Raw genomic sequence first — 17091 nt, forward strand, 5'->3', positions numbered from 1 at the left:
TTTCACTTGTCAGAATATAGTGAAAGGCGATTTTATGCCTTTGTTATGCTTGAAAAGAAGGGAAGGATAGTACAAACACACAATGTTGTTTAAAACACACAAATGAATTTACAAATGAAAGTCAAATGATTTTCATCTGAAGAATGCCTCAAACAAGAACGGAAAAAATGAACACGCATAAATGTGTGTGCATTTCCTAGCGGGGAGTATTAGATACGCAGTAAATATTCCATTGCCCAATGCACCGATAGTTACAAATAAAGAATATGTTAGCTGTCATTACTCGTGAGCTGAGTTACTGTCTGTCCATTCCGAATGGAAGAGAACAAAAATTGAAGGCAACCCTATTCATCCATTCCGAATGGAAGAGAGAAAGAAAAATGAAGGGATGCCCTATTCGCTCGCTTCACATTTCCTTTTGCCAACAGCTACTTACATAGTTGGCTATTTCCTCGCAAAATAAGACGCATCCTAAAATCATCCGAATTTAAAGGAAACAAATTGTAAAACTTTGAAAGGGTCCTCACGAGAAAAGGAAATAAGAAGGGTGGGATTTTTCGGGCAGCTACAAGGATCGGTTGCTGTATACTACAGAACCTTGACGCCACTGGGCCGTTTGCCTTCCATGGCATCCTTCTTCTCACGGCAGTCCGAGCAGAGGAATGGGCCTTCCCATGGCCTGGAGGTCGAAGAGAAGATCGATCCAGCATGCACCGAAATGCCTTCACTTGGCTCCAGGTCTAACTGGCAGATGGCACATGTAAACAGGCTTGAGGTTCTCCTGCCATCCAAATCAGGACCTAACCTGAACGTACACATATGCATGAAATGAGCATTGTTGTGTAGAAGATAACCCAAAATTGACAGGTCACAATACACTATTTAAAATTTAAAACAAATATATATAGAACAATATGTATTTCCTCTGTTCCAAATCGTAAAATGTTGTCTTTTCGAGACAATTTCCTTCTACTATGTATATAGAAATGTAGCAAAAGCTATGTATAAAAAACAAAATGACTTATAATTTGATATGGATGGAGTACCATCCAACAAGATGAACATGATAAACAATGGAAAAGGTTATCTTTTCCAAGCCTGAGCGTGAATGGTATTATAACACTGTAGCCCTACAACAGCGCTCGTACCAGGTTAGCCATCAAATGGATCAGGGTCTTGCGCCACTATGTAAGTTTAGTTGTATTGCTGATATTTAATAAATGATCTTCAAAATTAAAAAAAAACATAGAATTCTTTCTTTTTTATTACTCTGCTTCAAATAGCAAGCTAATTTGCTTTTCTAGATATATTTTTTAGAGTAAAATGCACCATAGGAACTTAAACTTTTCATACATTCTAACTTGAGTCCTCCAACTTTAAAAAAATGGCATTCTAGATCCTCAATATACCATGGAATCTCACCTAAGTCCTCAACTCAAAAAGTGGCCATTTAGGTCCTTCGACTAATGCCGTGTCCAAATAGAGGTCCAAATCCCATCACATCACATCTATATGCCCGTGCATATTTTTTCGTTAATGTATATTTATATTTTTTTTAGTATTTATTAGTGTTATAATTAGTTGTCATTATCTTTCAAGTAACTAGATACATGCCCATGCATGCATTGCACTGGGATTAGATTTTTTTTAACTGAATCTAAGCACTCGGAACGCAGAAATGTGAGCTTCGACAACATATTAAACGCGGACAGATAAATCTGGTCTTCATATTTGAATTCCATAGAATAGAATGCAGACCCTTGAGCTCCAAATAGAGGATGATTCGTATCGAACGCGGATACATGACAAGGATCGAGATTTGGTACCATCGGGTAGATGATGACTTTATAGTCTTTTTAGCTGTAAAGAGATACAATAAGTCATCTATTCTCATCCCATTCACTCTCTTCCATCCAACTAGATAAACAATGACTCGTCTCATCCATCCAATCAAACAGGAAGCATAAATAAAATACATCCCCAATCCAGAAACGGACAGATCCCATCCAATTTCACCCTCAGATATCGAAGACACAAGTGGAGTCCGAGCTAGCGTCAAGATAAAACAGACTATTACGAGCATAAAAAAATGAGCAATATTGGGTCTCTAACAGCACTAGGCGAAGTAAATTCCATAATGAATGGAAAAGCACTCACAAATTAGTTCAAAATATGAACTACATGAGCAATATTGGGTCTCTAACAGCGAGATAAACAAGACTTGCCCATAATCAATATCTAGAGGGAGGATCCACATGAGATGTACCATTAGTAGGACAAAGTTGAAAGTGAAGATTCATGGGTGTGGTAGCCGAACAATCAAGAAGCTCTTGTATGTATTTGGATTGAGACAGATTATACCCTAGTAGACTGTTTAACCACAATGCCTAAGAAATAGCTGAGAGAACCTAAAGTAGACATCTGAAATTGCTCACCAAGTTGTTGCTTCACATGAGAAACCCGTAATCAACATATCACCAACATATAAAAGAAGCAAAGTATAACCATGGCCCATGGGTGTGAGATGAATAAATAAAGCAGGGTCATGATCACTAAGTTTGAAACCAGCAGCCCCATTGATACAAAAAGCTCAAACCAAGCACATCTCTCTAAGAACCATCCAAGTTAGTTTTACTTTTGAATACCCACTTAGATGTACTTCCTCCGTCCCAAAATATAGTTCTTTTTAGCCCTCTTTTTCCGTCCATATTCGATTGAATAATAATGTACGTGGACACAGGGACGAACCCTGCCTAAATATTGAGTGGGGACCTAAATGAAGTGTTTATTAACAAATAAACATTTGTAACTACAGTAAATAAAATAAACAGTTCACTAAACTAAGGAAATTGAGTGGGGCCTGTGCCCCCACTCAGCTCAACATCGGTCCGCCCGTGCGTGGACATACATATAAAGTACATTCATAAGTTATTGAATGAATGTCTATTTTGTCTAAAACGAATTCTATTGTAGGACGGAGGGAGTAATAGACACCATGTAACAGTAATAGAACACGATCCCAAGTGCATGTACAATCAAGTGCAACAAAGTCTAGCAAGCTACTATTTTGGAAAGCTGGAAGCTTCTTGATAAGTCGATTAACACGTGAAAAATCATACTTGACAACAGTCAACAGGTCCAATAGTGGCATGATGCCATACATTATATCTTTGACCACTCTGTGACTCATCAGAAATAGCAATGACTCATTAATATTAACAGAAATATCAACATCAAGAGTGTTACAAGTTACGGCAGAGGAATTAGGAGTGAGAACTCAAGGACAATGGGTATAGACTTGGGAGATAGGTAGCCGACATGGGGGAGACTAATGAACAACATATGGAGGATCAACACCATCTGGTGGAGGAGCTTCAAGAATAGTAGGTGGACATAGAAGAGAGATGGTGGAAGAGCGACATTATCACTAACTGAAATAGGGGAAGACATAAAGACGTGGACTTCGTAAAAGATGAGGCCAGAGCAGAAGAGTTATAAAAGAAAGGATGGTCCTCAACAAAGGTGCCATTACAATAAATACAAATGCGGCAAGAAGGCTAACAATGACGATAAGCCTTGTGCCGGGGCTATACCCTTGAAAACCCTGCTCAGCTAAGCAGTTAGCTTAGCCCGCTCATGAGGTGCAAGCAAAACATAGCACATGGATCCAAAAACTCTAAGGTGATCTAGCTAGGAGTACCAATAGAACTTCACTAGGACACTTGCTAACCTAGAAATGAGAAGGAACAAAAGAAGCAATCAAAAGAGTGTCCAACTATAATATGACAGTGTTTGCGTTCAACAACCTAATTCTGAGGTCAAAAACTATGAAAAAGTGTGGGATAATTACTCAACCAGAATCAGAATGAAAACCTCAAAATGTGAGTTGAAAACTGGGTGTACAACTGTACACCATGCGAGCATAATAACCATAACACAACTGAGATCGAAGTTTCATGAAGTAAATCCAAGTATATCTATAATTATCTAAATAAAAAACCACAGTATTTATGACCACCTTTGTAACAAAAGGTGCAGAACCCCATACTGCATCCTCATACATCAGAATGATTAAGATCAAATGATCTAGCAAAGTGAAAAATCTTTAGGTCCCGTTTGTTTCGTTGGAATTGAATTCCATTTTAATAATTATAATTTAAACAAAACTAATTAAGTTCATATATTTATATATGTAATATATTTGTATATTATCCTAAATTATATGAGAGAGATAGTTATATACTACATTTATGTTATAGCGAAGCAAGTAGAAGAGTGTGCTATAAGTTGTACATCGGAAAAATAGCATGTAAATCTATAGAATCAATTTCCATCTTTCACACCATGAATTTGAGATAGGCTTATATGATAACTTTGGAAAGTGGTGGAATGTCACATTCTAAAAAAATAGCTTATTCCATTAGTAAGATTCTAATTCCTCAAAATGAAAGGAAACAAACGGGGCCTTAGCGGAATCCAAGCTTGCAACCCTTACAGCGAAAAATAGACTTTATGGATGTAGGGGGCCTAAACTACCCTTGTGTAATTAAGGTGGACAAATGAGACTGACAGAGATGACTAAGACGATGATTCCACATCGTGGAGGTTAAAGTGGATGGCGATGCAGCAGATGATATTGAGTTCGCAGAGTGGGCAAGACACAATCACACAATGTTGAGAACATAGAAGCTAGGAGAGCCTCAACGAGGATGGCTAATCCATGATCGGATAACCGACCGAAAGAAGATTCATAGAAAACTGACGTACAAAGGAGATATCATGTACAGGAAAGTTAGAAGTGCAAATAAAAACTCGACCGGGGAGGGAAAGACCGTCCTCCCGATATTAAATTAAGGAGACCGAAACATGGTCTCGGGCGAGAAAATCCCCGAACCCTGGCCCCCATCACTAACGGGACGTCACCGCCCAGTCTGCAACAACCCAACCGGAGGGTGACACACAAGACGTAACCCAGGAGCGAGCGGGGCACAGCGAGCGGATTTTTTAACAAAGTCAGAAATTCGCCCTCGAGGGGGATCGAACCCGAGACCTGGAGGTGTTACTCGAAAGCCTTAACCATTATGCTAGAGACCCTTTCGCTAGAAGTGCAAATAGAACCATGATGGTTAATGTGACAAAATGTATCATCTATTGCCTGAATATAGAAGCACCATCAAGAGCTAGGACTGCTCAGATGTCACATGAAAAGAGGCTCCTAAATGAAGCACCCAAGATGATGGAGCACTAGCAAGTGAGGCAGCAACAAACACCAAGCCTTTAGGAGTAGAATAGCATTACAACCACAGGTTGCATGGCATGGACAATATATAGGAAGACAGATAAGCTACACACTAGCATATCTATCACGTCGCACTAACATACCTACCATGTTCAACTAAGATAACATGCAAATAGAGAATCATGGATCGTTAATGCTAGACGTGCGGCGCAGCGAAAGAAGAGCACGATGATGTAGTGGAAGTAGTCGTATTTCCTCGACTCCTCGCATACCAGCAGCAGCAATACATTCACATATGCTCCTCAAGTTTGTTGTTGATCAACACTAAAGCAACAGCAACAGTGTCTCCATGATATCCGCGCATATGAGGATGAAACATCGTGATGCCGGTGTGATAGCCACGCACACACAGCAAGAGAATCAGTGGCGGTGTCTTGGGCACCTACAACCCTAGGGAGAGAAGTGGCAGTGACAGCTAAGATGAGTCTCTAATCTCTAGCACGTCAGTCCTTTCATACATATAGACCCCATGCTAATAGGCTTTACCCTAAAGGTCCATTGGCATTTACATGGATCACTATTGCCTCTTGGGCATATATTCAACACACTAATCAGGAAGCTTATGTGGATATCGAACAAAGCTTTTTTTGAATGATGAAAAGTCTTCTTGCAATGCTCACAAGGATCAGAAGAGCTTTCCTTCACTATAGTGACCGTTTGAGAGGTATTGAAACAGCAATCAAAGCATATAAAACATCAGTTATAGATGTAATAGGAGCATTGAGCAACTGCTTACAAATAGGATCAAAATCAGACTGCAAGCCATGACAACTAATATATGAGGAATTGTTTAATGAACTTATTAACAATAATCAACCACCATATATGGATATGGAAGAAATGAACGATGAGAATTCTTGCAATGCTCACAAGGCTCAGAAGACTGTGAGGTACCGAAACCAAAGGTAAATGAGAACTAAGACAGGTTTATAGCAATCAAGGCAGATAAAACATCAACAATGGATGTAGTAGTACGAGTATTGAACAGCCGCCAGCCGCTCATAAATAGGCTCAAAATCAAGCCGCAAGCAATAATAAAACTAGTATATGAGGAATTCTTCAATGAACTTAATCTTTTGAGCACAGCATCCTGAACACTCTGCCTCGCTTACGGACCATGGAGAGAAAAGGTCCCATCACACGATAAAAAAAGTGTAGCACTCCTCTATGGACATTTTAGGGTCTGTTTGGTTGGGCTGTGGCTATGAAAAAAACTATTGTGGGCTGTGAGCTGTGGGAAAAGCTGTTGTAGACTGTGAGCTGTTAAAAAGCTAAAACCGTTTGGTCGAAACCACTAAAAATCGTTAAAAGCTCTTCGATATATGTTTTCACAGTTCCATCTGAAAGCCACTAAAAGCAGGTCCAGGGGTGCTTTTATTTTTGCACTGCGAGAAAGTCGACTTTTAGAAAAAGCTGCTTCCTAGATCCAGCCCTTTGGTTTGACTTTTGGCTTTTAGAAGACAAAAGCCAAAGCAAAAAGCCAAACCAAACACACTCTTATGCTGTTGAAGCTCATGAAGTTCTTGTATCAGGGTAAGGAGAGCATCACTGTTTTGAATATATCTCCTCTGCATGTAGTCCCACATCTCCTTAGGAGACTCATGGTGCTCAAGACTCACGAACGAGGACTTCATTTTTTTATCGAACGTGTGGGAGAACTACGCATCATTATATTAAGATAAATTCATATAATATACCCGATGCGTCATGGTTCATGCAGAGCATAAATTCATATACAAAGTCACATAATTACATACACTGTGTAGCATAATTGATAAAAAAACCTAATATCGGTTCAACTAACAGCCCCTGCGGGAATTATGGATAGTTTTATGGCAACATAAAATTGTATTCATCGTCGTAAAAATCATCACTGGAATGCATAAATAGTGTAAGTAGCAGACGTAAAACATAACCATTGATGGCATAAACATGGATCGGATAGTTCGTCGCCGGACGACGATACCGAGGCCGCTAGATCAAAGGACGTCGCCGAAGCCGCCGGATCGAAGGAGTTGGTCGTCGAAGGACGCCAGAGCCACCCACGCCTCGTGTGCCCGCCATCGCCAGAGACGACCACGCCTCGCGCGACCCGCGTACCTCGTGGCCACCGCCGCCGACGCCTACCGCACCTCACACAACCGGTGTTGCCACTGGGCCTAGGGTGCGCCGTCGCCGCCCGTCCGCTTCGAGAGCGCCGTCACCGCTTGCCCGCCCGCCTCGGGAGCGTCGTCGTCGCTCATTCCTGGTGGAGCGCCGCCGTCGGTCGCCCGCCTCGGGGCGGCACCACCACTGGCACCCAGGATTGCCACCGCTCACACGCCCGAGGAAACACCCGCCGCCGCTAAAACCTAATCCCTGGCGGTGTGGGGTGTTTTTATAGCAGCCCGGACCTGGTCCGGCTCGGCTGGATTGCACCATCTGACCTGGGCTTCCTCTAGTTATTGGAAGCCCAGGGCTCATAATATACAATCTATATATATATATATATATATATATATATATATATATCACCTAGGGTGATAGACCTCTGATCCATCACCTGGGACGGACGGCAGGCACCAGCCACGCGCCGGACCATCTCGTGCCCAAGCACATGTGCGCCCCTCGCCTCCCGCACGAGCCCCCCTCCCACCCACTCACATGTCACTTTCATGGGCCCCAGCATGCATGCAAGGTTAAAAAAACCGATTTCACCGTTGTATTCGTCGCGATTAAAGCTTCAAAACTAGATCCCACATAACATATTTATCTCACTTTTTTTTGAAGAATTGCTGAACATATCAAGGATTGCTGAAACAAATTACATTAAATGGCTGACAACATGAATGGTTGAAAAAAATTAGAAATGGCTGAACAATAGTAAACAATGGCTAACAAAAAGTCGAGATGGCTGACTATGGAATGTTTGAACAAACCCGAATAGCTGAAAAAAACTGAAAATGGCTGAACAAAACAATCAAAAATAGCTGAATAAAATTCGAAAATGGCTGAACAGATCAAGAACTACAAAGAGAAATTACAAGAAATGGCTGACAAACGCGAATGGCTCAACAAAATTAGAAATGGCTGTACCAAAAATCAAAAATTGCTGAACAAAAAATAAGGTGTTGGCATCAGTCGAGATGGCTGACTATGGAATGTCTGAACAAACATGAATTGCTGAAAACTGAAAATGGTTGAACAAAACAAACAAAAATAGCTGAATAAAAATAGTAAATGGCTGAACAGATCAAGAACAACTGAGAGAAATTACATGAAATGGATAACAAACGCGAATGACTGAACAAAATTAGAAATGACTGAACCAAAAATCAAAAATTGCTGAACAAAAAACAAGGTGGCTGGCACCAGTCGAGATGGCTAACTATGGAATGTCTGAACTAACACGAATAGCTGAAAAAACTGAAATGTCTGAAAAAAATAAACAAAAATAGCTGAATAAAATTCAAAAATGGTTGAACAGATCAAGAACAATAGAGAGAAATTACATGAAATGGCTGAACAAAATTAGAAATGACTGAACCAAAAAACAAAAATTGTTGAACAAAAAATGAGGTGGCTGTCATCAGTCGAGATGACTGACTATAGAATATTTGAACAAACATGAATAGCTGAAAAAACTGAAAATGGCTGAACAAAACAAACAAAAATAGCTGAATAAAAATCGAAAATGTCGGAACAAAAAATCAAAAACAGCTAAAACTAAGCATATCAAGTGGGGTCTAATTTTGAAGATTTCATCACGTCGAATCCAATGGTGAAATCGGTTTTCAATTTCGACACTTTATTTAAATGATATAAATTTTTTAAATGGATGCATGCAAGGTTGGGACCACGATAGTGTCATGTGAGAGATTTTTGCATGCGGCAGAGGGCTCGCGCGTGGGTGGTTGGTTGGGTCGAGACAGCTTAGTGGCTGGTTCGCTCGCCTGGTTTGGGTGTCCATCACCCGGCGGCTCGGTCGCACGGCAGGGCGTGCGCGGCGGGGGCGAGGCTAGCTCGACCGGACAGGACAGGTGGGCGCGCCACCCTAGGTGATGAATAGATCCACCCTAGATATATAGGGCGGATCTATTCATCACCTAGGGTGGCGCGCCCACCCACCTCGTCCGGCCGAGCCAGCCTCCCCCCCTCCCGCACCCGCCTTGTCGGCCTACCAAGCCACCCCCCGTGCAAGAGTCGAGCCGAGCCACCCTGCCTAAAATGACTTAATGTTTACTGAATGACTTAAATGTTACCTAGACTTTGGAATGACTTAATATTACGTAGAATGACTTAATATTTTCTTAAATGAATGAACCAATAACATAAGAAATGTTTGAGAAAACCCAGATAAATGCTGAAAAACAATAATAACTTAATGATTACTGAAAAATGACTTAATATTTACTAGAATGATTTAATGTTCATTGGAATGACTTAACATCCAAAGAAAGATGAGGGATACTTGGTGGTGGATTAAGGATGTTCAAAAGGCAAGAAGAAAGAATGTTACAGGAGCTTGTTCCATGACAGGAGCGCGGTCAACATAGAGGTATAAGGTGGCAAAGAAGACTGCAAAGCGAGCTGTGAGTGAGGCAAAGGGTCAAGCCTATGATGATCTTTACAGAAGGCTAAGTACAAAGGAAGGGGAGAAAGATGTCTATAAGATAGCTACTAGCTAGGATTCGAGAAAGGAAGACGAGGGACCTCAACCAAGTTAAATGCATTAAGGATGAGATGAATCAACTCTTGGTGAAAGGACAAGACATCAAACAGAGGTGGCAGAGGTATTTTGACAATCTTTTCAATGGTGAGAATGAGACTGGACACCCAATTGGATGACTCCTTTGATGATTTAAATAGATGCTTTGTACGCAGGATCCAAGAATCATAGGTCAAAGAAGCTTTAAAGAGGATAAAAGGGGGCAAGGCGATGGGCACGGATGGTATCCCAATAGAGGTGTGGAAATTCCATGGGGATATTGCTATCGTTTGGCTAACCAAGTTGTTCAACCATATTTTTCGATCAAACAAAATGCCCGACGAGTGGAGGAGTACATTAGTACCAATCTTCAAGAACAAGGGAGATATTCAAGTTGTATCAACTATCGAGGGATTAAGCTCATGAGCCACACTATGAAGCTATGGAAGAGAGTTATTGAGCATCGCCTGAGAGGAATGACGCATATCACCATGAACCAATTTGGATTCATGCCTAGAAGGTCAACCATGGAAGCAATTTTCTTAATAAGGCAGGTCATGGAGCGATATAAGGAGCAGAAGAAGGACTTGCACATGGTTTTTATCGACTTGGAAAAGACCTATGATAAAATACCTAGGAATCTCATGTGGTGGGCATTGGATAAGCATAAAGTCCCAACAAAGTATGTTACGCTCATCAAGGACATGTATGACAAGGTTGTGACTAGCGTCCGAACAACTAATGGTGATACAAATGTTTTCCCGATTAACATAGAACTACATCAAGGTTTAGCTTTGAGCCCTTATCTATTTGTCTTAGTGATAGATGAGGTCACAAGGGATATACAAGGAGATACCCCTTGGTGTATGCTTTTCGCTGACGATGTAGTCCTAGTAGATGAAAGCCGGGAAGGAGTAAATAGAAAGGTAGAGTTATGACGTCAGACCCTAAAGTCAAAAGGATTTAGAATTAGCAGGACCAAAACCGAGTATATGAGATGTGACTTTGGTACTACAATTGGTGAGGATGGAGATGTAAGCTTGGGAGGCCAGGTAGTACCAAAGAAGGACACCTTCTGTTATTTGGGATCGATGCTATAGAGAGATGGTAATATTGATGAAGATGTTAGCCATAGAATCAAAGCGGGGTGGATGAAATGGCGTCAAGCATCGGGGGTCCTATACGACAAGAAAGTGCCACAGAAGTTGAAAGGCGAGTTCTACAGGACAGCGATTAGGCCTGCTATGTTATATGGGGCTGAGTGTTGGCCTACTAAGAGACGACATATCCAACAACTAAGTGTCGCAGAGATGTGTATGTTGCGTTGGATATGTGGGCACACAAGATTGGATCGAGTGAGAAACGATGACATACGCGATCGGCTAGGAGTAGCGCCAATTGAAGAAAAGCTAATTCAACACCGGTTGATTTGGTTTGGGCATGTCCACCGGAGACCCCCAAAGGCACCGGTGCATAGAAGCATCATAAGACGGGACAATAATGTGAAGAGAGATAGAAGTCGACCAAACTTGACATGGGAGAAGGCAATCAAAAGGGACTTGAAAGAATAGAGTATCACAATGGAGTTGTGTTTGGATAGAAGTGCTTGGAAAGAAGCTACCTATGTGCCCGAACCGTGATTAAGCCTTTTCCTTTTAGTGCTCTCAAAAGCTTTTCCCCTCCCCTTTCTCTCTCTTTCTCTTTTTGGTGACATCTTGTTGGGTTTCAACTCTAGCCTACCCCAACTTGCTTGGGACTAAAAGGTTATGTTGATGTTGATGTCAATGTGGAATGACTTAACGTTGTCTGAATGCCTAAATGACTTTGCTTGGACTCTGAAATGACTTAATGTTGTCTGGACGCTGGAATGACTTAATATTGCCTAGAATGACTTGATATTGCCAAGAATGACTTATTATACGCTGGGGAGCTGACGCGTGGCTAGGGAACGAGCCGCGCGAGGGCACGAAGCCGCGTGGGGCGCGAGCCATGCAGGGAGTGGGGGTCGAGCGGGTGGGTGAGCTCGCCAGGGTGGTCCAGGTGATGGACCGTTGGGTCCATCACCCTAGGTGATGAATAGAGTATATATATACATATATATGCGCTTTAGCTCGTGTGTGTGCACATGTATATGTAGGGAGCCTCATGGGCCATATTGGCGTATAGTAGACAGCCCTTCATACATTTAACATGCAAGAAGAGAGAGATGGAGCGGAAGGTTTCTTAGGTAGTGTTTGGTTCCGGAGCCAATCGGGATGGAGCAGCTCCGTACGGAAGATTTTGGGGAGTCGGATGGTTTAGTATTTAAGCAAAATTTTCCTTTTTTAGAGCCACTCTGTCTTATATGGAACCAATCCAAACAACAACAAATTGGGAGCGGAGCAGCTCCATCCCACCACTCTAGAACCAAACACTTCCTTAGTGACTTAAAAATGGCACAGCCACATTGGTAGTGGCGAGGCAGGTTTTGGACCTTTAGACGAGCACAACAGTAGATTGAGGACCCCCAATGGTCACCTTTTTAGTTCGACGACCTAGGTGAGAATTAGCAGTAGATTGAAAACTCAGATGGTCACTTATTTAGTTCGAGAACACAACTGAGAATCCATGAAAAGGTTAAGTAGTTGTGGTGCATTTTACTCTAATTTTTATATGTTTCTAGATATAGCATATATCTAGATGCATTACCTTTGTGTGAAAAGCTAAAACGATCTATAATTTGGAATGGAATATGATTTGTGTCCAAAACAATAAATAAAGTGAATTTGAGTGCAAACAAGATAGTTCTCAACTTAAACAAACTGAAAAACACACCCATACCAAGCTTTAGGAGCCGGTAAATCTTCACATAATTTATACTGTTTGTACTGTAGGATTCACCCTTTTGTACATTAACTGTTCCAAAACATAAAATTTTCCACTCACTCCTTATGAATGAGCACAGCTGGCCCTTTTTCAAGCAGGTAATATTCGAACTGGAAATCAAGTTTCAAGCAGGCTTTCAGGACCACAATGCGAAGATAACATAAGGGGTCTTGTTAAAGGTCTGTCCTATGCAGAAAAATAGACAAAAAAGAAATAATAATATAATAAATAATGAGAGCATGCGGAAACTAATAAAAAGATATTTTAATATCCAACTCTCAAAATTTTACTTATCATATGTGCTTAAGTCACCTCAATGATGATGTGCGCATAATGGATAAAAGGGTATATTAGAAGGTTAAGAGAGCACCAACATCATGAATATGCAGCTAGAAATCCATTGTGTTTATGAGCTTATACCATCTGCTTACTGGTGCATTGATGGCATAGGAACACTTTCCAATTATTGTGAAGGGCTATATAATTTTTTGCATTTCAGTTTCTGCTTATTCACTAAATAATGAATGTATAATAAGATTCTACTAGTTACAATTTCCTCCTAGGGTGCTTGCTATGGAGTGTAGCAAAGCTGGGCAATGATTACGTGCTGCAATTTTCCATGGCGTAGTTGTATGGGCTGTGTAGGTAACAGTGTTTTGGTGGCTTTGGTAATGTTGCCTTGCCTTGAGCAGTTGGAGCTGCCGGTTGCTTTTGTGAAGCTCAGCAACAATGACATGTGATGGGCTGCCACTGAGTGAGATGATTAGGGTTTCTCGTCCTCGTCCAGGCTTCCATGCTCAGGTTTTTCACCAATTTTCCTCCGATAAACTTTGCAATTGATTTCAAGTGAATTTTTGAGAAAATTGTCGTCTCAAAAGTTACAGAATAACTTAAAATTCCAACCATCCATGTTCCATTAGCTACCAATTTCCCATGTAGTATTATTAGGCAGTAACCACTACCCACATAGTTCCAAACACCTTCAAGAACAAGCGCGATGTAGGTTAATGATCTAAAAGTTACAGCATGGCTGGGAGTGAACGAGCTGGCCATCAGGGTCAGGCTACACTTAGTTAGGACTAGGCGACTAGCTAATGTAGCTTAATATAGCCTAACCTAGTTATGCATAGTAATATTTCTTAGGGGTTCACAAAAAATATTGGTGCAATCCCTTTGAAACAAAATAGACCATGCTCCTTGCATACATCAACAGTGAACTAGTGGGAAAACACTAGAAAATTCTGATCAAGAAAACATTTAGAGAAAGGGTACAACTGACCTTTCTGATAGCATCGCTGAACCTTCTTCAAATATCTCTTCAACGATACCAACAGCTGAATGCTGTTTAGTCAACTTCTGAGAAGGGTCCTTCGCTTTCTTTCTAAAAATAAAAGACTTCAGCTTGCTCGTCTTTTTAGGAGGAGACAGAGGCCGTATTGTTTGACCAGGTGGGATTATGTCAACAACAATGCAAGTTGTATCATCCTTTAGCCCTCTTGTCCTGAGTGCCTCCTATAAGATTATTGCATACAAGTACTTGGGTTAGAAAAAAGGATGCCTAGTGATGTAATGATAGTAATTGACAACCATAAGAAGCAGCATCAAGGATAAGCAAGAATTTATAACCAAGTGGTAAACTATTTACCTTAACAACTTGCTTTGCGGCAAGCTCAGCAGGCAAACCTCTGCAAGACTTAGCAGCGGCTTCTGAGGATAATGCATCCCAAATGCCATCTGAAGCAATAATAAGTCTTCCTCCAGCATTTGACAACTAGGAGAAAGAAAAAACGAACAAAGTCAAATCACACAATTATCATACTGGCAGATTGCATGTACATGGATAATGTAAAGCCTAAAGATCAAACACAGAAGAATTTCTGTTATTTATTTTTGAAAAATAAATGAGTACCTTCACTTGCTTCACATATGGAACAGGGACAATAAATTCGCCAACATCGATATCTCCAATGGATCTTGATAAGCATAGACCTCCAGGCCAGCATCGTAGCGGACCAATCTTGTAACAAAGTAGGACAATTGTTATGTCGTTTTGTAATCCTTCAAATGTTAAGCTACTAGTATTTAATGCATGGTATAATACATATAGCGTAGAAAGCTAGCACGTAAAATCATATCCTTTTCAAGTGAGAGCACACCTCTGCTCCACCAACAACACTGAGTCTTCCAACTTCACCTCCACTTGCTGTAACGCGCTCCCTCCTACCATAATTTTACATGATAGTTTTGGTAAAGCCAAAATTACTAATATATTCTTCCACAGCAATTATATTGACACTGGTAGTTGAGGAAAGAATATTAAGACGTGCTACCAATTACATAAGGCAGGAATCAAAACCAAGGCTTTATACTTTTTTAACATTAATTACCATTAACAATTAATTTAATAATTAAACATTTATTTATAGTGACGGCGTAGTCAAGTTGTAGAAATGAAAATATGACTATTATAAAATGGTGGGAGTAAACATTTCAGTAACTAGAAATTGACTACTACAGCTAATTTTAGTTGACAAACAAAATCACATATGCATGATGCATGTAATACTAATTCATAGGTTGAAAACAATAGGCTTGTTGACATGCAACATTACCAGCAAAGTAGGACAACAAATTACTTAGAAAGTAATTAATACTCACTCCTCAACATTTTCTTCTAGTCTGTGATCCACAGTAAGCAAAGAAACAGCCCCACCCTGAGCATCTAAAATACAGCGAGAATCACCAACAGAGGCAACAGTGATAGTCCACCCATCAATTATCACAAATGTAGCGGTGGTGCCAGAAGTTTGCCCTGATAAACATTAAAAATCATCAGCATTCATGATAAAACATGACAGTAATTGCAAAACACTGATTGTAGAATCATGCCTTTGCTCTGGAACTCCTTGTCCGTCTTAACAAACCCTGCAACCAGTGCTCGGGGCAACATGTGCAACCACTCCTCCCTGGACAGCCCCCGTGGCATAGCACTAAGGACATGGTTGAGCAAATTGTCCCTTGTGTATATTGCGGCTGCGTTACCATTATGGCCATCAAGTATCTGAAAGTGTGAAGAGTACAGTTAGCACTTGGCACCACTCCAGTCTTTGGCAATTGCTGCATTATGCATTCCAGCCACTCCAAGGACAGCTAAATTTATAATTGCAAACTCTGAGTTCAAAATCACATGCCCTGGTTTCAAGTCCAGGACAGGCCTACTAAAATCTGCACTCTGCAGCATGGCACACAAACATAATTAGCAACCATCTCCCGTAGATGCAAAGCAGACTCCAAGCTCCCAATGCAGCAAAGTTCTAGGGCCAGCAAATCCAAGGTGGCTAACTTGGTACTGTGATACACCCCACCTCAACCTCAACAGACAACAGATGCGGAATGGCGCGGTGCGGTACTAATACTACTATCCCACTGGGACAGATGGATGCACGAAGAACGGAGGTTCGAGATGTCTGGATAGGTACTCACAGCGAATACGGCGAAGATGGGGTGCGGGGAGGCCGAGGAGGAGACGGAGATGGCGGGACGAAGACAGTCCGTTCTGAGCAAAAAGAAGTCCTCGCCCTTTTTGCACTGAGCGGCGCACCCATAGCGCAGCAGCGGGCGCTCCAGCCGCGACTCCACCGCCGCCTCCGCCGCCTCCCCTCCTACGCCGGAGCTTCCTACTCCTGCCGCGTCATCGTCGCGCGCGGAGATCCTGCTTTCGCCGCCGGCTATGGATTGGCGCTCCGTGCGGGCCTCCTCCTTGATGAGCGCGGCGAGCGGCACGAGACCGCTCCCTCCTGTCTGCCGCCGGTAATGCTGCTGGTGGTGCGCCGCCGCCGAAGATGACGCAGACGACGACGACATTCCCCTGCCCCTCGACCCGTCCCCGATCGGATCGAGGCGGGGGACGCGAAGAAAAGGAGGCGGGGTGAGATACGCGGTTTTGGTATCGAGACAACTGCTTTTGTTTAATAACCTTAAAATATAAATCTTCCGTGTATATAAAAAGATGATTTTATTTTTATTAAATAATCATTTGTGTATGAATATTTATAATAAAAATAATAATATCATTTATTTAAGTGATTATTTTAATAAATATTACAAGTTTTTATACATAAATAATTATTTGAAAACTATTTAATTTCTATATATTAAATCGGGGGACAATTTGTGCTCTGAGTATCTACGGCAACCTTTTTCTAGCCGCACAATCGAGATCCGGCCATAGAACCCTATT

The 17091-nt window shown here is 41.4% G+C and overlaps 1 protein-coding gene across 3 annotated transcripts; it reads right to left on the bottom strand.

The window, feature by feature from the left end:
- Positions 1 to 250: 250 nt before the first annotated feature.
- LOC100285147 (uncharacterized) lies at positions 251 to 16826 on the bottom strand. 3 transcript variants are annotated; one of them, NM_001158041.2, is made up of 8 exons: positions 16335 to 16826; positions 15741 to 15912; positions 15510 to 15663; positions 15008 to 15071; positions 14761 to 14868; positions 14497 to 14622; positions 14131 to 14363; positions 251 to 805 (listed from the first exon to the last, which is right to left on the bottom strand). In NM_001158041.2, exons 1-8 carry the CDS (start codon positions 16713 to 16715, stop codon positions 589 to 591), a joined length of 1455 nt encoding a protein of 484 aa, NP_001151513.1. In that variant the 5' UTR covers positions 16716 to 16826; the 3' UTR covers positions 251 to 588. The 3 variants fall into 3 exon arrangements, with proteins under 3 accessions (NP_001151513.1, XP_020405378.1, XP_020405379.1); XM_020549789.1 differs by lacking the exon at positions 251 to 805 and adding an exon at positions 12719 to 13032 and having other exon boundaries at positions 16335 to 16821; XM_020549790.1 differs by lacking the exon at positions 251 to 805 and adding an exon at positions 12719 to 13037 and having other exon boundaries at positions 16335 to 16821.
- Between the last annotated feature and the right edge of the window lie 265 nt (positions 16827 to 17091).

The sequence above is a fragment of the Zea mays genome, chromosome 3 (assembly GCF_902167145.1).
Source record: "Zea mays cultivar B73 chromosome 3, Zm-B73-REFERENCE-NAM-5.0, whole genome shotgun sequence".
Lineage (NCBI taxonomy): Eukaryota > Viridiplantae > Streptophyta > Magnoliopsida > Poales > Poaceae > Zea > Zea mays.